The 20,047-nt window shown below is 36.2% G+C and overlaps 1 protein-coding gene across 2 annotated transcripts in view; it reads left to right on the forward strand.

The window, feature by feature from the left end:
- LOC123315696 (lachesin-like) overlaps positions 1-20,047 on the forward strand; it is a 207,571-nt gene that overhangs the window by 148,369 nt on the left and 39,155 nt on the right. For both annotated transcript variants that reach the window (XM_044901524.1, XM_044901525.1), the window contains exon 7: positions 19,423-19,571. In XM_044901524.1, coding sequence (XP_044757459.1) covers positions 19,423-19,571 — 149 coding nt within the window. The remainder of the gene's footprint in view (positions 1-19,422; positions 19,572-20,047) is intronic.

Below are 20,047 nucleotides of genomic sequence, written 5' to 3' on the forward strand. Positions count from 1 at the left end.
TATTCGCATCATTCGAAATCTAAACTGAAAGCACGCAAAATGTCATTTAGATCTAGAAAGCTATCGAACAAAAAAATCCTTCAGCTCCACAACAACGTCATCTATTGGGCCACAACTTTTATCAAAATAGTCTCTAATTCTGGCTTATTCCAAAACAATCCTTTAACTTAGCTGCAACGCCAACTACTGGGATCGATCATGAATCTGAACTAATCGGGCCCTTAACCAAACCCATGAAACCCACACACAAAACTCTATTGGAACCACCTCAGCCTAACCAGGTCCCGTTGCGAATCTTAGCTTTCCGAGGCCTCACCCAAACCTACACAAAATATATCATCGAAATCGATCCAGACAGTTGAGAAAAAATTATCCAGGACGCGTACAACGTCAGTTAACGAGCCCTATTGTGAAGCCAAATTATCCCGCAGTTATGTAACACTCATTGAAAATAATACCTGTAGAGGGTGGGCAAAATTCGTTGTCTACTGAAGGGATCTCGAGAACTATAGCAGCTAGAAGAAAACAGATGACACATTCAGCTCTTTTGTCCTTACTATTCCAAATCTGAAAACAGATCCAGGTCATAGATTTCGAGTTATAAATGAAAATTGAGGAATTGTCATTTTCAACGAAGCTGAATAACTCGCTTATTTGAACTCGTATTCTAAATCCGTTGTAACATTGTACAGGCACTTTTTTATGAGGAATTCGAATACGACATTGATAAATTTTTTATCCAATTATTTTCGAAATACGACAGGGATTTCCGATTTTTCAATTGTAAACTATAGTTGAAAGTTCTTTCATCTTGCTGCAATTTTTTTGCTGATTTCAAAAATTTATCATATTTTGCTATTCATATGGAAAAAATTCAAAGCTTTTTCCTGCTTTTCGGTTCTCTGTTGAATTATAAGTCCTATGATTGGAAGTACGGATTGCTGAATAAGTACACTGCGCAAAAAAATTAGCGCACATTATGGAAATCTCAAATTTATTCTACAACTGAAGGTGTTCTCAATGATAATTATTTTTATCAGAATTATGCATGCATATGTTATCCACTTTCAACGGTTTTCTTCAATACAGATGTTTTTTCCCAGCAGGAATAAAAAAAGATGATATTATCAGATTTTGAATGTATTGGCTCAATTCTAAAATCGGTTGTTCTCGATCAATTCTAGTGATCAATAGTTTGCAGAAAGGTTTGGAGTTTTCCATACAAGTGTGTACAGAATGTTGCAGCGATTCAGGGAGACAGGTATGAATGTCCGAAGGCCAGGACAGGGTAGACCACGGGTAACAAATGCCATTCAAGAACGTTACTCGAGAGTTTCTTCGTTGAGACAACGGTTCGCAACCGCTCGCTTCCTTCAAATTCAGCTTGAGCAAACTCATGAGGTGCAAATTACCACGCAGACAATAAGAAATCGCCTCAGAGAATATGATTTAAGGCCTCGTGTCGCGGCAAGAGGCACAACTCTTACCCCAGCCCATCGAAGGGCGCGTTTGGATTTTGCGAGAGAGCATATCCATTGGGAAGAGGCCGATTGGGAAAGAGTTCTCTTCACAGATGAGTCTAGATCCTGCCTCTACCATTGTGATCGACATTCCCTTGTATACAGACGTCCACATGAAAGATATGCTCAGTGTAATTTCTTGAATATAACTAGTTTCGGGGGAGGATCGATTACGGTATGGGGTGGAATATCTTTGACTGATCGCACAGACCTATAGTCGTTGATAATGGAGCTATGAGTGCTGATAAGTATATAAGGAACATTCTTGAAGAGCATGTAGTGCCATTTGGCCCATACATTGGTGAAATTTTCATTTTTATGGACGATAATGCAAGACCCCATCGTGCGCGCATCGTTCAGGAGTACCTTGAAGAGGTTGAAGTCTCTCGAATGGAATGGCCAGCAAGAAGTCCAGATCGCAATCCGATTGAGCAGGTTTGGGACAACTTCAAGAACTTCAGAAGGCTGAGAAGTTCAGAAAATCATCCAGCTACTCTTAATGACTTAGGAATCCAACTCGGAGAAATTTGGAAAGGATTAGATCAGAACATTTTAAGATCACTCTTTTGGAGTATGAACTGTCGTTGCCGAGCTGTAATTAACGCAAGGGGTGGAAATACCAAGTATTGAATCACCTATCAGCATTTCAGTATTTTGAAAATTGTTCATTCCTCTTCTTTCACATAAGATTCGGTGAAATCCTGAATTTTTCTTCCATTTAATGCGTCTTGTTTCGTTCAAAACCATAACATGAAAAATAAGTTGAATAGAATGTGCGTTAATTTTTTTGCGCAGTGTATTTCGATGATTCATTTGCCATCGTTTGTTCACGCGATGTTTGGCATGCTTATCTTACGATGTTTCACAATTCGAACACTACTGTTGACAGAAGTACCTATTTTTCATCATCTTACTTTTGTAAATACTATAATTATAGATAGCTATCGTATTTTATTTATATTACCGACTCTTTAAGTTCCTTTCATAAATAGAAAAACGATAATTGAATAAATTTTCCTCTTTAATAATCAGACGAAAGTCTTTTACTCTCGTTCAAAGAATAACGATCTCGATATCGATATATAAAAGAAATAATTATTCGACAGTCGGTGATTCCTATCGCAGAACGTCGGGTCCACATAGGATTATGTGGAACCATAATGCATTTTCAACAGTCGCTATGGTAACGCCAGCCTACTGAAAATTCAACAGTGAATCGAAAAGCAGAAAAAACTATTGAAATTTTTTTCTTACGTCATATTCATGTGAATAGCGAGATATGATACATTTTTGAAATCAGCAAAAAAATTGCAGCAAGATGAGAGAACTTTCAACTATAGTTTACATTTGAAAAATCAGAAATCCCTATCGTATCTCGAGAATGACTAAATCAAAAAATTTAATGATATCATATTCGAATTCATCATAAAAAAGTGCCTGTAGAATGTAACAACGGATTTCTAGTACGAGTTCAAATAAGCGAGTTTTTCAGCTTCATTGAAAATGCCAATTTCTCAATTTTCGTTTATAACTAAAAATCTATGAACGCTAGGCTGGATCTGTTTTCAGTTTTGCATTAGTCAAGAAAAAAGAGCTCGAGAATGTGTCGTCCGTTTTCTTCTAACTACTATAGTTCTCGAGTAGACAACGAATTTCGCCCACCCTGTACATGAATATGGAAAAAAATTTGTAATCTCCTTCATTTTTCATATACGAGTATCAGTTGTGTATTGCTTAATTCATTGGACTCCTCACTATATCACACTACCACAATTTCGGTAAGAAAGACGAGAAACTGATTATTTGAATTCATTCAACTTTGTCTGATAATACTTTCAAGGAATCGCAAAAAACGCTAAAACAAAGCTCTCCAAAGGAAGAAAATAAGCCAAGGAAGTAATACAGTCTAATTTCATTTTTTCGCCAGAATGAACGCTAAGGTGGAGCGAAGGCGAACATTTTTCAGTGTAAAAAGAATGAGGGTATCTACTCAACCTACTGGCCTGTAAAAAGAGCCGATTACATGCCCACAGTGTCGTCCCGAAATATATCCGACAAGAATTAAATTGCCATGGTTCACTATTCACACTGGATCAGGTATGCTTCGAAAAACGGGGTTGGGAGAATGCGGGTAAGAAAATAGGGGAGCTGCAGGCTCAAAGGTGAGATGGATGATGCTAGATTGCCCTGTGCCACAAGCGGTGCTCTTTCGAAATTAATTCAATGATTCCAGGGCTGTAGTAGCTTGCGTATACAAGGTGATTCATTGGTTAATCGTCGGAAGCTAGTGTAGATAGAGGACACTGAGGTAATTCAGAATAACCTATATTCAAATGGTCTTTCTCTCTTCTCTTTATAATCAATGTATAGAGTATTTTACTGCTTTTGCCAATTTCTTCAATTACTCGCAACTTTCGAACCACCCTATATAATTTAATGATATTTGGTACGTTTATTCTCCGTAACACCTGATATATTAACTGTTTTCTTTTCAGGTCCGGCCTAGGAAAAACTGATGAAGCCTTGTATATCAAAATTTCTTATATGTAATTCATATGGTATTCGAGAAGAGGAGAAAAACTAAGGAGAACAAGGTATTTCTAGCATTTCTGCTTTCGATTTTAATACTCAATAAACCTAGTCAAATCTGAATTTTTAGACAACACATCAGTAACCAATACAGGGTGACAATTTTTGAAAATTTGGCAGGACAATTATGTCGTGACAAATATGATTTCAGATAAAATGCCGGAACTGGTCAATTTCTATTCGTAGAGGGATATATTTTGAGCATAATTGTAAGCCGAAATCTCCTCAACCCTAGGTGTAGGGGCTAACACCCCTAAATTCCTTCCCCAATATTGTCTTCCAATTGAGGTATAGCTCACGCTCTATTCTCTATTGAGAATTTAGGGGTGATAACCCCTACACCTAAGATGGAGGAGATTTTGGCTTACAATTCTGCTAGAAGCATGTCCCCCTCCGAATAAAAATTGATCTGTTCCGCTTTTTCTTTGAAAACATCCTTGTTGAGACATAATTGGCCTGGCAAGTTCTCAAATTGTCAGCCCTTGTAATTTCTTAAGGATTCAATAAAAATTTGCATACCATAGTATTTTTTACAGTATGTAGAGGGTCAAGTGATCTTTCAATGGAGGTATAGCTCACTCTCTATTCCCTATTGAGAATTTAGTAGTGATAGGCCCTACACCTAGGGTTGATGAAATTCCGGCTTATAATTTTGCTCAAAATATGTCCCCCTACGAATAGAAATTGACCTGTTCCGGCATTTTCTAGAGAAAATCATCCTTGTCGTGACATAATTGGACAGGCAAGTTTTCAAATTGTTAACCCGTATCTCATAAAATACAATACTTATTAGTCGGTATTTAGTAATTCTTCTGATTTGATTTAATCTTTATAGCCTCTCATCAGCCCAAAATATTCAATGGAATTTGCAAAAACTATTGAATAGCGAATATTTTTTAATTTTTTATTTTGGTTACCGTGTTGTCTGAATATTCAAATTTGACTAGATTAGTTGAGTATTAATATCGGATGCAGAAGTACGAGAAATATTTTATTCCTTTCAATTTTTTCTGGATTTTTCAAAATGTCCTATCAAATTCAAGGAATTTTGATATACAGGGTTGTTTTTGGGTTGAAAGTTATTCATCAATTTCTCCTAGGCCCGGCCTGAAAAAACTCAGTTACATTGTCATTATGAACTAGTTGCTGCAGAGAATGAACGCACGATATATCATCGAAATACTATATAGAGTGGTTCAAAAGTTATGGGTGATTGGAGAAATTGGCAAATTTAATCAAACAATCTGTATATTGATAATAAGGAGAGATAGACTTTTTATATAGGTTATTCTCTCGCCTTAGTGTCCTCTCTAACCATACCCTAAGCAATTCACCAATGAATCACCTTGTATCTGCAAATGTTGCAGGCATTTAAATGGAGCTGGAAATGAGTACTTGCTCACACGAACCTGAATTATCCACTTTTTATTGATAACTCTGATCGATTCAACTCACAGATTTAAAACTTTTTTCATTTAGTCGCAAAACAAAACCTAGCGACAATGGAAAACAATCGATATGTCTAAGATCATTTTAGTTTTTTCACTTCAAGAATTAATACAATAATATCTATATATCTATATTACCTTCGAATAAATTTTGACTATATGGTGAATAAGTATCTGTCAAATAATTTTCTATCTGAGGTATACCTTATTTCGGTGCTTTCACATGAAGTTATTCGACGGATAACAATTCTTTAAAAAACACGGTATACTACTTTTAACTCATTAGTGTATGATCAGACACCCCATTGTAGAAGGTAGAAGGCGTCATCATTTTAACTGGAAAGCAAATATTTCGTACAAAACACGATGTAAATAACCATACATCAGGAATCTGAAAAATTCTACCAATAAACAAGTACCGGCATTCGGTCTATATTCATATTTGGCAGAATAGGGATCATTTATTCGATGAATAACACTATCTGATAGTAAAAAGACACCATTTTTACTTATCCTAAGAATAAGCGTTATCAGACAAATAAATTCAGTAATTCGTACGTGGAAGTACCGGGCCTTAATCTGACAATTTAAACGTGACCAAAATGTGTGGGAGGGTGCCAAACTTGCAAAAAAAAAATTCTTATTTTGATGGTTATGATTCAATAATAAACTGCAACCAAAGCAGTCAAAGAGACGAAGAAACCAGAGAAAAAGACGGAAAAGGCAAAAACCGTCAAAAAAGCCGAAACCAGAAAAGGAATTTCTGGAATCACTGAGGAACTGGATAAGTTCACGAAAAACCTCCTCAGCACGATGATGCAGAATCTGGAGAAAGAGATTGAGAAGAAGATGCAGCAAATTATTAAGAATATTTAATGGCTGACACGACGATAAAGAACAATCTCATAATCGTCTCTTGGAACGTCGAAGGATTGAGAGCCCGCAGATCAGAATTCGAAGAACTGATTGAAGAGAAGAGACCGGATGTCATAGCTCTCCAAGAAACGAGACTTAACCCCAACGTTCGGATAGCATTTCCCAATTACAATATTTACAGAAATGATAGACCTAACAGCACAGGTGGCGTTGCTATACTGGCTAGAAGGAATATGGATCACCATTTCGACCAAATATTCAATGGACAAGAAGTAGAAGCAATATCGATTATTGTGAATACTAATCGAGGGCAAGTGAAGATTATTTCAACTTATAAATCACCGGATAAGGACATGCTGGAAGAGGATCTAAAAATGCTACTAGAAGGAAGACACCCGAAAATCATAATTGGTGATCTTAACTGCAAATCGCAGGAATGGAACAGTAGGGTGGAAAATACAAACGGGAGAAGACTGAAGATTTATGCTGAAAAACTTAATGCAGTTGTGATAGGACCTGATATACCGACCTACATACCAAGAGTAAATGGACTACCCGATGTACTGGACATTGTCGTAATGAAAGACATCACTGAAGAAATCAGCATTGATACAATAGAAGACGGAACTTCAGACCACAATCCCATAGAATTCATAGTGGGACATGGCCCAAGAAACGAAGAAGAGACACAAACCAAGGATCGCACAGACTGGGAGAAATATAAGAATTTACTTCAGGAGAAAATCAGGGAAATTCCCCAAATAAACACCCAGGATGAATTAGATGAAGCAGTTGAAAAATTGGAAAATCATATAAAAGAAGCCTATGAAGAAAGCACCAAGAGAATAAGGAAACCAATTCCGAAACATTCACATGGAGATACGCCAAGGGAAATAAAAGAACTTATAAAAAAGAACAGAAGACTCAGGAAAATCTACAGAACAACAAAAAGAGATGAAGACAAGAAGAAACTGAATAAGCATAGTCAGATATTGAAAAATGCTTTAACAGAACTGCGTAATAACAGATGGCACCAGAGATTAAGGGAACTGAATACATTAGATCACTCGGCTTGGAAAATGCAAAAACGCTTACGACGAGAACAGACAGTTATACCTCCACTGCATGGAGCAAACGGAATGGTATATACGAGACTTGAAAAAGCCGAAGCACTTGCCGACACAATTGAGAGAGAAGCCAGAATAAACTACAGAAATGATGATGACAATGAAGATCTAGAAGAAGAAGTGGAGGCAAACGAAGAACTGATGATGGAACCACCGGAAGCCGAAATCATTCCAAAACCGGCTTCACCAACAGAAATCAAAGAGATCTTAATGAAACTGAAAAACCGGAAAGCACCGGGAGAAGATAGGATAACGAATTATATGTTGAAGAAATTGCCTAGAAAAGGAATAGCAGCCTTGACGAATATAACAAACGGAGTGATGAGGACCGAATACTACCCAAAGAGATGGAAAACTGCAGAAATGATAGTTTTCAACAAGCCAGGAAAGGAACGGAAATTTCCTCAAAATTATAGACCGATCAGCCTACTATCAGCACTAGGAAAAGTCGTCGAGAGGGTTATCGCCAAAAGGCTAAATGAGGAAACAGAAATGTTGAAGATAATCCCACCCGAACAATTTGGATTTAGACGAGAACACTCGACTGAACTCCAATTACTACGGCTCATAGAATACGTCACCGAAGGAATGCAGACAAAACAGGCCACAGGATTAGTTCTGATGGATATCGAGAGAGCTTTTGATAGAGTATGGCATGAAGGCCTAATCTACAAGATGAAAAAAGCAGGATATTCGACCAAGCTATGCAAGATTATAAGGAACTATCTGAGGAATAGAAACTTTTATGTGAAGATAGATGGAGCAACCTCTCAAACCAGACAATTGGAAGCGGGAGTGCCTCAAGGATCGGTACTTGGACCTCTACTTTACGTAATATACGTTTATGATATCCCGAAGAATGCTAGGAATATGCTCACCTTGTACGCAGATGACACAGGAATAGCGTTCAGACATCGACGCCCAGAGATCATACACCGGAGACTGCAGGAAGCCATAGATGAATTACTCAAATGGTGCATCAAATGGAAAATCCAAATCAATGGAAGAAAGACTCAAGCAATATTACTGCAAAAGAGAAGATTGAGGATGGAAGAAAACCTTGAAGTTGATGGACAAGAGGTTGAATGGAAAAATGAAGCAACATACCTAGGAGTGACGCTTGACAGAGGACTTACATGGAAAAACCACATCAAATGTGCTGTTGATAAAACAAAAGCCGCAATGAGTAAACTTTATCCACTCATAGGCAGAAGAAGTCATATGAATAAGAACATCAAGTTGACGATGATTAAAACTATTGCGCGACCACAACTCACATATGGATCGGCGGCATGGGGCTTCGCAGCCAAGACCCACATCAAGAGAATACAGGCCACTGAGAATAAACTCCTTAGAATGGCGATGGACGTACCCTGGTTTGTTAGGAACAAACAAATCTACAAGGACTTGGAATGGGAACCAGTTACAGAATTTATGAAGAGAAAGGCGGAAAGGATATTCGACAAAGCCAAACAACATCCAAATGAGGAACTACGAAGATTAGTCGACTACGACCCAACAGAAGAAGCTAGAAGGTCAAGAACCTACCACCGAAGACCGAGAGATCAGTTAAGGATTTAAATGTAACCAAAGAAGAGCTTAACCTATAAAAGCTATAGGCAGCATACAAATATCAACACGACTACGATCATGTGAGAGTCCAGAAACCATAAGAGTCAACTGGTTAATAGGCAAAATGCCCGGAACCTATGAAGAAGCAGTTAAGGGTTTTTAGTGGGTCTCGAGCTCAGAGAGTGAGAATCCCCACACTGTTCCCCCTCAGGAGAGGGTGTGTTCGTCTGTTTGCAGATTTTCCCCCTGCTACACCAAAAAAAAAAAAAAAAAAAAAAAAAAAAAAAAAAAAAAAAAAAAATAACGGAGAAAATATAATTCTCGATATAATCTGATAGTTTCAGCAAGCCGAAACAATAAGAACTGGCCAAGGTCACAAAAATCTGAATTATCTCCACTCCTGGGCTTCAAATTGTTTCAGCATTCATTATAAAAGTTGTAGAGCATTACATTTCCTACAAATTTTAGCCGAAGCAGTTTTTTTACATTAGAACGTTTTTGAGATATATGGCAATGAATGTACATTAGACAGGGTTTCTACATTGAGCTTGACCTTTCGCATGTGTGGCTAAGCTCCTCGCACTTATCACCTTTTAGCTCGAAAACGGTTGAGGGTGTGAAAAATTGCTTCTGACAAAAATTGTATAGATTTTTTTTATCTACTTTCATGAAATCGATGAAGGAACTGTTGAAAGTAGGATACGGGGATATTTGAAAAAATTCCTTTTTATCATCTTCAAACTGCGAGTCAAATTGTCAGATTAAGAAAACTTCCCCCGATTAGTGTCAGATCAATGGGTCAACACGTCTGCAACACCGACATTAACCATCCTCATAAAAATCTGACACGCTCAAGTATGTACAAGTAACGTTTTCTTTGCATTTTCGAAATACCGCTGTGATCTTGCATCACGTCCGAAATGTCAGTCTCTTGAAATGTATAGCTTCCTTTGTGTCCATACATATTCTCTAAAAATTTGACACGCTCGGAAATTTTTTTACCATTTTTATCTCGTCCGTACGGCCAGCCCCACCACGGAAACAGTCAGATTAACATGAGTTTATTATCAGACACACGTAGGGCATATACACTATCTTAATCTGATACGCTCGAATATTTACACCTGACGATTTTTTTTTACATACGAAAACCCGCAGATGCTTTCCCCACCGCTGAAAGTGCATAAGTGCATCATAGAACTTTTTTCCTTTCTACCTTCTAATCTTCAAAATCCACTAGGCCTCCACGACGCTCGAGCTCGAGTAAATCCTGATTAAGCATCGTCGGCTCCCCAACTACTAATGTTTCGCATGTAAGTTTCACGGACACACTCTACAATTGATGGAGCGTTCACAAACATAGATTCATTGGATAAGTTTATGGAATTTTTTTATGAATCAGGTTCAATGAATTCTGTCATGTCGAATCATCATTCGCATCAAACTGTTCTGACAGATCAAAGCTGCAATTACGGAATGGTTGAATTTACAATTTACCGTTAATGTAGAGCAAACAAAATTTTTGGATCTTCATCTGGAAAGTGTTTCTTCAAGTAATGATACAAATTGAATGCGAAAAATCTCACAGAAAATTCATTCGATAACTATATATTCCTTCATATTTATTTTTTCACGAAAGGGTGAGCAAGCAATAATTCTGTAACGTTCGCGAGGGGAGGAGAAAGGTTCCATGTGAACTGCAGCAATTCGAAAAGGGCAATCAATTAGACCAAGTTGGTCGAAGCACGTTCGTGGGTTCCTGGAAATAATTCCATAACTCCGTGAAGTTAGCTCAACTTATTTCAACTCTGAATTTGCTGAAAAAATTCTGACAGAACTCTTTATGGAAGTCAAAGCTTTCATCGCGTTTCCGCTGGACTCGACTTCATTTCGGAAAAACTATATTATGAATCGATACCTTTGTGCTCAACTTGAATGGTTTTGTAACGAATATTGTTTCATCAGAGAGGAAATGAAATTCTGTTCGGTGTTATGGAATATTCTAGTCAGAATAGGATTCTGGCAGCGAAATATTATTTATCAGTTTTATTTAGTCTGTCAGATGGCTCAAGGTTTCATATTATTGTTCGATTTTGGCTGATATGTATCCAGAGGTACCGCGTTATTAATATGACAACTTTTTACGATAATCAAATGAGATACTGCCATTGCCCCAAAAACTACAGTGACTCTAACGAGACAGTGGCGATAATTGTGGTCTCGTTTTTCATCGTTTTAGCAAGAATATGGTGGATTTGGTCACGTGACGTGACGTCAGCCAATCCGCATTCCGAATTAGAGATCATAGCATTGAAATCTGTGCTTCTAAGCCGCCATATTGTTAAATGTTGTTGTTGTTAAATGTGTTAATTGTTAAATTTCCAATTGTCGCCACTGTGTTTGATAGAGTCACTGTACCAAAAACAGGCGCACCTAGCGCCCTCTAGGTGCCAAACATTGAACTAAGTTACATATATCCAATTTGTCACCTAAAAATTGCTATATATCAATTTTTATATTGCTTCTGACAAAATTATTATATTTATTGGGACTTACTAGTAAGCGATGCGCCACCTTGTGACAATTTTTGAAGGTGAAAAGTTAATAGACACTTGTTTGTTCACATTTAGGAACGGAGGAGATTTTCGACAATTTTAGTGCTAAATGTGAGCTTTCATGAAAAATTTATCTTAGTCTGTTGAAAACATCTTTATTCATCTCGTGATAATGAGGGGCCCTTAGTGAAGTTATTATAATTTTAACCTTTGAGCATATCTCCGAATACGACTTTCTTGAGAAGTTCCAAGTTTTCCATGTTTCCCATGTTTGAATTATGGTTTAGTCAATGTTTAAGAACATATTGTTTATCTTTTCTTTATAGAATGCTAATGTTTTTGTATTTTCAAATCACTTATAAGGAAGACGAATTCAATTATTCAACCTAGAGTGATTGGCCATACTCTAATTGCTTCTTTTGTATCCGAAGGTCTTTATATTCGGATATACAGGGTGATTTATGAATTTCGGCTTGAATTTTCGATATCCGAGAATGTCTAGTTCGATTATGATGAAAATTTTTGGGCTCGTTAACTTCCAATAGCCCTTCGAGATGGCACAGGCAGTTCGCAGCTTATCATGATGAAACTCCAAATATTGAGATTTATTTTTCAAATATCAAAATCTATATTTTTTGGATCTGTTAATTGAAGAATTTTCATTTTCAGATTCAATTTTCACTTCGCATGGCACTTGTTTCAGAAGATAAACCGAACATATTTCAGGTTCACTTTTCAGAATACAATCCTGTTCTCAATTATTATTATTCATCTTGCTGAATCATCAACAGACACAAAGTGTTCGATTACGTCGCTTGAAAATTATATTTGAAAAATATTTTATTGAACTATAAATTCTTTCGAAATTATCGAATCTTATGAAGAATGACGGGTTATATCTTTCTTCGAAAGAAATTCACATAGTGAATATTCAATGTACAAAAAATCCATATTTTCATCAATACAAACTTCTCCAAATTGCAAAGCAAATACACTAATGAAATAATACATTCACCTAGATTGTTCTTACTGGTCATTCCTCGTAAGTAATATTTGATAATAATGAAATAGTTTATAGTTCAATAATGAATTTTTCAAATATATTTTTTTAGCTTGAACGTGCTTGAACACTAGATGTGTTGATGTCTCCGAATGATAAATAAGTGGAGCTAGGGCTTCTGCTATCCAAAATATCGGCAGATGACTTTATTTTGGTGTAGCAGGGAGAAAATCTGCAAGTCAGACGAACCACCCTCTCCAGAGGGGGAACAAGTGTGAGGATTCTCACTCTCCTGAGCTCGAGACCCACTAAAAACCCTTAACTGCTTCTTGAATATTGGTTCCGGGCATTTGCCTATAAACCGTTCACCTCTCAGTCTGTTTTCTTCTCGCACACTAACGTGTTGGACTTTATGTGTTTATCCTTTAACGGTTAATACTTTATTGGATTATTCAATAAGTTTCTTTTCTTATTTTAATCTCTTTCGGTAAATTCGCATTCTCCTGAGTTCTTGATTCGGATGGTTTTTCGCTGTTTCGAATAATTTCTCTGCTTTTCTGTTCATGAATTCCGTTATGGTTTCCCATTTTAGGTCCCTATAAATCTGTCTATTCCTGACAAACTAAGGTGCATCTATTACACATCGTAACAGCTTGTTTTCAGTGGCCTGAATTCTTTTTATATGGCTCTTTGCCGCGAAACCCCAGGCGACTGTTCCATAAGTCAGTTGAGGCCTTAACGGCTTTAATAATCTTCAATTTTGTCTCTTTCGACATGTGGCTTCTACTTCCTATCAGAGGGTAGCCTATTTATCGCTGCTTTCGTTTTGTCGATTGCTATTTTGATATGACTTTTTCAAGTAAGTTCTTTGTCAAGCATTTTTTCTAAATATTTGGCTTCATTTTTCCAATCGATTTTTTCCCGTAAACATCTAGATTCGTTGTGGGTCACTCGTTTCTTGTAGAACTCGTTCTATTACTTCTGGGTTGCGGTGTCGAGTTGCTATGCCTGTGTCATCAGCATATAACGTTAGGATGGTTCTTGGATTCTTCAGAATATCGTGAATGTTTATGTTGTATAGAAGTGACCAAAGCACTGACCCTTGGTGTACTCCAGCCTCTATATCTCTTGTTGTGGAACATTTTCCTTCCACTTTCACGTGCAATCTTCTATTTTTGAAATAATTCCTGATTAACCTTATCATCTTATATATTAATCCTTCATGCCATACTCTGTCGAATGATCTGGCGACGTCTAGTTAAACAAGACCTGTAGCTTGTTTATTTTTGAATCCCTCTGTAAGGTATTCTATGAGCCTTAATAATTGTTGCTCTGTTGAATGCTCTCTTCTGAATCCGAACTGTTCTGATGGTATTAGTTTCAGATTTTCGGTTTCCTCATTTAGCCTTTTGGCTATAATTCTTTCTACTACTTTTCCTAACGCCGACAGTAGACTTATCTTCGATATGTAGTTTTGTGGGAACTTCTTCTGTTTGAATGGTTTATTGAACACTATGACTTCCGCTGTTTACCATCTTTCTGGGTAGTATTGTGCCCTCATAATTTCATTCACGATATTTTTTAGAGCGGCTATACCTTTTCTAGGTAATTTCTTTAACATAACATTCGTTATTTTATCTCTTCCGCTAGCTCACCTCTTCTTCAAACTTCTATACTTCATTCAAATTTATTTTAGCAGTCGGTTGGCCATGAAATAATTTTCTCAAGTTTTTGTAACTAGAACGAAGTTAGGTTGGCACTCATGAAATGTCGTTAATGTCATAACGCCGTTGCCACAACTATTATCAATTTTTATTACGAAAATGCCTAAAGTGATTGAAAAAAGAGACAGGGTTTCAGGAAGTGCTATTTAGAATTCAGGTCGGCTCATTCAAATAGTTATACCCTGATATTCTAAAATCCACAATACGTCAGATGGTAGCGAACATATTCAATGTAAGAGAATTTATATAATGTTTCATCTGAATCTAAACATCTTATATTTCAGCTGGATATTTCCACAATCAGAAAGATTGTGAATGAAGAGGATGACAAAGAATTTCCTTCTATTGGGAGACCCAAAAAAGTGGTGGCATTTGAGAATTTTATGTTTGAGTGAATTAATGCGAAAGTTTACTACAGGATTTTCGATAAATGTAATCGGAGAATAAGTTTCCTAAAATGGATTTTTCTATTTTTCATTTGACTTGTCCTATACATTGAAAATGTCTTAAGGTACCAATAAATACCTAATTATTATAATTGTATCAATGTATTAAGATAAATAGCCACAAATACGCGCCAGTTGTCCTGTTAATTGCTTATTCATGTGAAATTTTTGTTCAAAAGTGAAGTTCATCTTAACTTGAAACTTCCTTCAATTCCTTTTACTTATATTGATGCAAGATGATTTTTGTGGAAGAATTTAACATTCTTGTAATTATCTGTTAATTCCTTCGGGAGATACCCATTCCCAACCACTGCATCATATGCATTTCATCTTCGGGTTAATATTTTTGAAATCTACAAATGATGTTAGCCAAAGAAGAAAACGAATATTAACTCTCCTCAAGCTAGTGCATATTATACTGATCTCTTGTATTTTCCATGCAAATAACTGGATTTGGTATGCCTTCAATCAGTTTGTATAAACTTCAATTATATTCGTCACATATTTTCCGAAGAGATTCGACTATGTGATAAAGTACGTAATAACAGAAACTTTTACGTAGAACGGGCAACATAGCGTTGATTTAAAACCCAAAAATGTTTTGACAAGCTTCATTACCCCACATTTTCGTACTATACAGAGTGAAATGTGTCAAATTTCCATGGCCAACCGACTGCTAAAATAAAAGTGAATGAAGTATAATTATTTCCCTAATTTCATTTGGCGTTGTTGGTTTGTCTATTTCAGCCGCTGGTAATTCATCCATTTCTTCTTCATTTTTTTCAACCAGTTCTTCCAAATCTTCATTATCGTCGTCTATCCTATAATTAATTCTCGATTCTTGCTCGATCGAGTCCGCCAATGCATCTGCCTTATCAGTATTGGTATACGCCATTCCCCTTTCTGCGTGTAGCGGTAGAAGTTTAGTCTTTTCTTCTCGTAGGCTTTTTTAGATTCTCCATGCAGAATGATCAATGGTATTGATTTCTTCAACCCTTTTGTTCCATCTGCTTGTTCTTAGATCTTTCCGGGCTTTTTTCAGAACTTGGCTATGGCGGTTGAGGCTACTTTTATTCAGATCATTTTTCAGAATATTCGATTTTCTCGTATAGGATCTTTTACTTCTTTAGGCGTATCTCCATGCGGATGACTTGGTGCTGGTCTCTTCACTCTTCTCGTACTTTTTTCGTAAGCTTTTAATATAATCTTTTCCAAATTATCAACCGCACATTCCAGATCTTCTGGAGTGCTTATTGTTGGGATTTCTGTTATTTCCGATTGTATTAATTGGCTGTATTTAGCCCAATTGGTATATTCTCTTATTTACATCAGTTTTTCTCTTGGTTCTTTTCCAATGTGACAAGTTGATTGACATCCCCTTGATTCATTGATCTGTTATTCTTTTCTTGACCCTCGCAAATATTTTACCACCCGGGATTTCAATTATATTTAACATCAAGAAATAAATATTCTTGTTGATGGTATTTCATAATTATGTAAAATACAAGTATCGGTCCAAAGAACAGGAAAATCCAAACACTATTCTTTCAGCAATGTTTCGGCTTCTTTATTGGGCCTTCTTCAGGCGTCAGAATAATCAAAAACTCTCATGAATGAGAGTTGTAAAAGATTATACACTAAAATTTCACCAAGGGGAAAGGTATATATCGATGTATTCATCTGAATGAGCAGTAGACACACCCACTTCATAACAACACAATTAGGAACTCAGTTGGCATCATGAATTGTTTGTTCATTTAAAGGAACATATATGTTTTTATTTTTTTTGTATTTCAGCTTGCCTGATGATGGCACATTAGACGAAATCGATCGTCAAGGGTTTCTATATTCAGATTGTTTCCTTTCCCCCACTTGATTGTTGAAATTCTGCAGGATATATATTCAAATTGAGTGTGACATGAATTATACGATTTTATTGAAGTTATAGATGTTTCGGTTAACAAATGAAATTTTACGAACGGAATGTTTCGATTATTTTCATAGAGATGGAGATTTACTGGGAATGGAAAATTTTGTGTTCAATGGTTTCATAGCATTCTATCAAAAATGGGATTTTCACTAAAATGGCGAATTTGCCTCGAGTATAGTAATTATACATCGACATATATTAGAAAAGCTTTTTTGTATAACATGAAATCAACAAAAAAAAAACAATCCGTATTCACCTTCAGTACAAGACAACCCTTAGTTGATTATAGTATTATATTCCCAATGAAAAACTGCCTGTAGAAAGTTTTCGTCGATTTTAGAAATTGTCGAGGATAAAACAGTTATGACACATCTTCTGAATCGAAATTTGGTTATATCTTCTAGACAAATGAATATATCCACTAATGGACTTTTCACGAAAAGTACATTACTCCTCTCAACATTTTACCTATCTAGTCTGAGAATACCAGAAACAGCCGAATTCAATAATTTGGGGATACTTGAATTAGAACAGATCAGATTACTAGAGATAACATTAAGTGATATATCTCCAGTTTGTTGAATACCCCTTCGTTTTGAATCATCATGTACAGGGTGGGCAAAATTCGTTGTCTACTGAAGGATCTCGAGAATTATGGCAGCTAGTAGAAAACGGACGACACACTCTCGAGCTCTTTTTTCTTGTCTAATCCAAAACTGAAAGCAGATCCAGCCTAACGTTCATAGATTTTGAGTTATGAAGGAAAATTGAGAAATTGTTATTTTCAATGAAGCTGAATAACTCGCTCATTTGAACTCGTATTCGAAATCCGTTGTTACATTCTATGGGCACTTTTTTATGACAAATTCGAATATGATATTATCAAATTTTTTGATACAGCCATTTTCGAGATACGACAAGGATTTTTGACTATGGTTGAAAGTTTTTTCATCTTGCTACAATTATTTTGCTGATTTAAAATAGTTATTTTCCTATCAAGTGCGGAAAGTGATACTTGCCCGCACGAAACTGCCATTGCCCGAACGATGCGAAGCAGAGTTCGGGTAAGCAGTTGAGTGCGGGCAAGACACTTTCCGCAAGAGTTAGGAACAATATTTTTTCTACAAGCGCTTGAAATATATAAATATATCAATTGCACGATACAGATCATATCTCATTTGATTAATTCATATAAAATGACAGACGTAATTCTGCATGTCGTTACCATGGGTTACTCATCGTTGACGTTCGGTGCATAGAGACATGATAGAAATTAATTTATTCTATAAGATTTGCGTGCGGGAAAAACCCCTGCTAATCCATTCCCGCACGCGAATGCGTGCGGGAAAGAAATAGCAGGCGTTTTTCCCGCACGTTTTGGAAAAGTGACTCTTTTCAACTTGAAATGCGTGCGGGAAAAATGTTGAACGCGCACGCTTGTAGAAAAAATGTATTATATGTCGCTATCCACATGAATATCAAATAAAAAAAAAATTCCAAACATTTTAGTACCTTTTGATTCTCTGTTATAAGTAGGCTGGCTTACCTTAGCAACCGTTGAATATGCATTATATTTTGTGAACCTGAGCCTCTACGATTGGAATCACGGATTGCTGAATAAATATTGCGATGATCAATTTGCCATCATTTGTTCTCGCGATTTTTGGCATGCTTATCCTACGATGGTTCACAATTCGAATACTACCGTTGACAGACGTAACTATTTTTCATCATCTTACTTTTGTGAGAATTATAATTATAGATGGCTATCGTATTTTATTTATGTTACTGAAGAGTCAGAAGACTTTCGTCTGATTATTAAAGAAGAAAATTTATTCAGTTATCGTTTTTCTATTCATGAAAGAAACTTAAAGAGTTAAGTTTCTTTCATGAATAGAAAAACGATAATTGAATAAATTTTCTTCTTTAATAATCAGACGAAAGTCTTCTACTCTCTTTTAAAGGATATCGATCTCGATATACATATGTATATAAAAGAAATAATTATTCGACAGTCGGTGATTCCTATCACAGAAGGTTGAGTTCACATAGGATTATGTGGAGTTCACAAACCATAATGCATTTTTAACGGTCGCTATGATTACGCCAGCTTACTAAAAATTCAACAGAGAATGGAAAAGCAGGAAAAAGTATTGATTTTTTTTTTATGTTATATTCATGTGAATAACGACATATGATATATTTTTTTGAACAGCAAAAAAATTGCAGAATGAAAGAACTTTAAACCATAGTTTACATTTGAAAAATCAGAAATCCCTGTCGTATTTCGTAATGACTGGATCAAAAAATTTATAAATATCATATTCGCATTCTTCATAAAAAAGTTCCTTTAGAATGTAACAACGGATTTCGAACATGAGTTCAAACAGCTTCATTGAAAATGACAATTTCTAAATTTTCGTTCATAACTCAAAACCTATGAACGTTAGGCTGGATCTGTTTTCAGTTTTGGATTAGTCCAGAAAAAAGAGCTCGAGAATGTGTCGTCCGTTTTCTTCTAGCTGCTATAGTTCTCGAGATCTCTTCAGTAGACAACCAATTTTGCCCACCCTGTATAATTCTCATTACCTCAGATCTGTATTGTTTTTGTACCGTTAATCTTTCTTTCTTATAGGGGAAAGTATACAATTATCGAAAAGAGGAGTGGAACGAAGTGTGCCATGATCCTCACAATCCACAACGTGTCGCATGAAGATTACGCCAGCTACACTTGCGTTGCATCAAACCTGAAAGGAAAATCGGATGCGACTATACGACTTTATGGTGAGTGTAATTCCTTTACTTCAATTCGAGATCAACATTTTTTATTCGGTCTTCCATGGTAATAATGAAACATGTTTATCTTCATGGAAAAAGGAAAAAGTTAATGTGAATGAGAAAATATTCCACCAGACGTTTGCGTTGTTATTTCGCGGGAGCTTTGCACACAGCAGGCTTAATTGAATAATTAATTATCGCTGAAATCTTTCATTTCCTTCATAATTAGGACTGATTTATAGCACTGAACAAAGGAAGTAGAGCAGCATATAAAATGAAGACTCATCAAATATAAATCCAGCTCCACTGAGTACTTGAATTCTCAAAAAAAAATCAAGAACTGAAATAATTTATGATGGACATTTCTACACCTTTGAAGGTGTTCCACCAATAAACGTGTTCCGTTGTATAACTTTGGTTGGTTGAGATTTTTCAATATTATGGCAACATATCCAACCTTCGTTTTGCATTGTGCTTTCAAA

The sequence above is a fragment of the Coccinella septempunctata genome, chromosome 6 (assembly GCF_907165205.1).
Source record: "Coccinella septempunctata chromosome 6, icCocSept1.1, whole genome shotgun sequence".
Classification (NCBI taxonomy): Eukaryota; Metazoa; Arthropoda; class Insecta; order Coleoptera; family Coccinellidae; genus Coccinella; species Coccinella septempunctata.